Consider the following 2,594-nt stretch of genomic DNA (forward strand, 5'->3'; position numbering starts at 1 on the left):
AAAAAGCTACAATGCTACATAAATTCTAAAGTGGCTACTATTTCATAGCTTCAAAAATTTTGTTACTTGTTCAAAACAAAAGAAACTTGGGAACGAACACTTTAAACATGAAAATTTTTAAATATGATTGTGTTCATAACTTTAGTGCGTTGTGTTTACCTTTAAAGAATATTTCAACTGCTCAACTCAATCAAATTGCTCATATCTCTTTACAAAAAAAGTAATCAGGGGAATTGTTTATCAACTTTAGGTTTCAACTTTATGACACTAAAATTTAATGGGCTGCATTCCAAATTTAAATGAAACATTGAATTTTTTAATTTTGTAAAAAATTTTAATCCTTGACTTGCACTAGGCGACAAATGAAAGTGTGCACCTTGTTCTAATATAATATTCAGAATTATTTTTATGAAAAATTGTTTGCATTAATTATTTATGCAAATATTGTTTATTCCATATAAATGAAAGTTTCATGCTTTAAATAAATATCACAAAAATTCTAAAAATTTCATAAAAATTTTAAACTTTTTACTCAGAGTTTCTATAAAATTTTCGCTGACGAATTTTTGCACTTTTTTCCATATAAGCACGAATTTCTTATGAAATAAAATGCGAGAGACCGTTAGCAACAAAATTTCAAAAAATCAACGCCAGTTTTTGTAAACTGCACTTGTTACATAAGAAAACGGTAATAACAGTCTCAAAAAAAAATTCCAGATTTTTTAGCCGGTTGACTTCGTTAACGTATGCGGAATGAAATACGAACTGATGCAGTAAAAAGAAATAGCTATACTTTAGGATGCAACAAATATTGTTTTCCACTCACATAGATATTGTCGAAATTTCCAAGAAACATTTTTATAGAAAAGACTCATGTCCTTAACGATTGACCTATTTAAGTTTACAGGCATAGTCCGGAGGGCTTTTTCAAAAATATTATTTTGGAACTTTATTGTCCCAATTTGAGTTATTATTTTTTTTTAGCCATTTAGACCATAATTAGTTCAGAGTCATATTTCGGTGTCCTTTTATGGGCCCCAATGAAAAATACTTCCCTAATCCGTTGTACAAAACTGAAATGAATGTGGTGCAAGCAAATTTTGGGAAAGCGCTTTTAATTTTCCTTTTCAACGTTTAAAAGATCTTGGGTAGAGTGGTTTGCACATATTTCACTTTATCACTGGCTCTTGCATAGTCTCTAATGTTTTTTCGCTTACTTTGCACTTTATTGTCATTATACGCTGTGATTTTGCAGAGAGATCAAGCAATTTATGATTCTTGTTACGGTCTTATTTCGCTGCTATTTGAAACATGTTTTTCGTACTCATGGGGTTACCTTCTAGTGTTTTCCTATTCTTTAAAGTCGACATTTCCTTTGTACATAAAATATTTTTTAAGTCTCATGGAGAAAAAATGAAAAATCATGTTATTTTTCGTGAGATCGTTCGCTTTCAAGGAAATTATTTCAGTATTATAATATGCAACGAGGTAATTTTTAGTGGAATGCTTGTTAAGATTGCGCAGTATATTTTGGTATACTTAGTTTGGCTCCTGTGTTCACCGATTTTTTTTTAATCTGCTTAGATATTGTCCATATTTCATTCCGCATACGTTAGACAAAATAGAATGGCCTAAAAAATTGGCATACTGAAAAATTTTCTAGAAATTCTGAATAAAAAGTTTAAAGTTTTGATGAATATTGTTTACTTACTTAATTTACTATATTCTCCTATATAATTAATGCAAACAATTTTTTATTAAAATAATTCTGGATATTGTATTAAATAAAAAAATAAAGTGATAAAATAAAAAATTAAATTCCAGCTTAAAAAAAATTGGCTACGTTCCAGTCAGACTTGCTAGATTTTACGCCCCAAAAAAATGTAGGAGTGGCACTAGTTAACACTAGTTAAAATTCGTTACTTTTTCGTATTAATGACAAATTTCATTCTTGATACTACTAATAATACTAAAAATCCTTCCGCATTTCTAATTAAATTTTCTCTCTTTTATTAGCTTTCGCGGCAACTGGAACTGTTTCTCATGGCCAGCGTATTTTATTTCGACCACCCGTTGTACGGCACCGAGGCTGCCTCTATGAAATACAGTCATGGTCCGCTGGTGTCAGCACTAAGTGCAAGCTCGCACGATTATGGCACGTCTACGAGTAAGGGAACTTCACAATCGGGTGTTCTCGGGGTTGGTGTGGATTCCTCCAAAGCCGGTATTGGCACATCAGTAAATAGTGCAGCGGGGGCTGCAGCTGCTGCACTAGATAGCTCAACAGACACCGGAGGCGAAGTTGTTGTTCCTAAAACGTTTCCCCTGAGCGCGCAAGAACCAACGTGTGAACAGTTACGAGCTATGTGGATGTAAGTGTGCACGCAAAGAATATATTTATGTACATACATACATACAGTTGTCCACAAAATAATAGGAGTGCGATATTTTGACCAGTTTTGGCTATTTGTCTTTTGTTTATTTAATGTTTATTGTTTTTTTTTTAAAGCCTAGCTGGCTATACAACAAACACCATATAAATTCAGATTTTAAACTTTGTATAAAAATTATAAAAATTTTGCAATTTTTCACCC

General features: G+C 31.8%; 1 protein-coding gene across 1 annotated transcript in view; it reads left to right on the plus strand.

The window, feature by feature from the left end:
• Nucleotides 1-2,594, plus strand: part of LOC108360285 (uncharacterized) — a 139,000-nt gene that overhangs the window by 79,231 nt on the left and 57,175 nt on the right. The window contains exon 3 of the mRNA XM_017612498.1: nucleotides 2,017-2,372. Within this exon, the coding sequence (XP_017467987.1) occupies nucleotides 2,017-2,372 (356 nt within the window). The remainder of the gene's footprint in view (nucleotides 1-2,016; nucleotides 2,373-2,594) is intronic.

This window comes from Rhagoletis zephyria, unplaced genomic scaffold, assembly GCF_001687245.7.
Source record: "Rhagoletis zephyria isolate East Lansing unplaced genomic scaffold, Rhagoletis_zephyria_1.1 Rzeph_scaffold_00552, whole genome shotgun sequence".
Lineage (NCBI taxonomy): Eukaryota > Metazoa > Arthropoda > Insecta > Diptera > Tephritidae > Rhagoletis > Rhagoletis zephyria.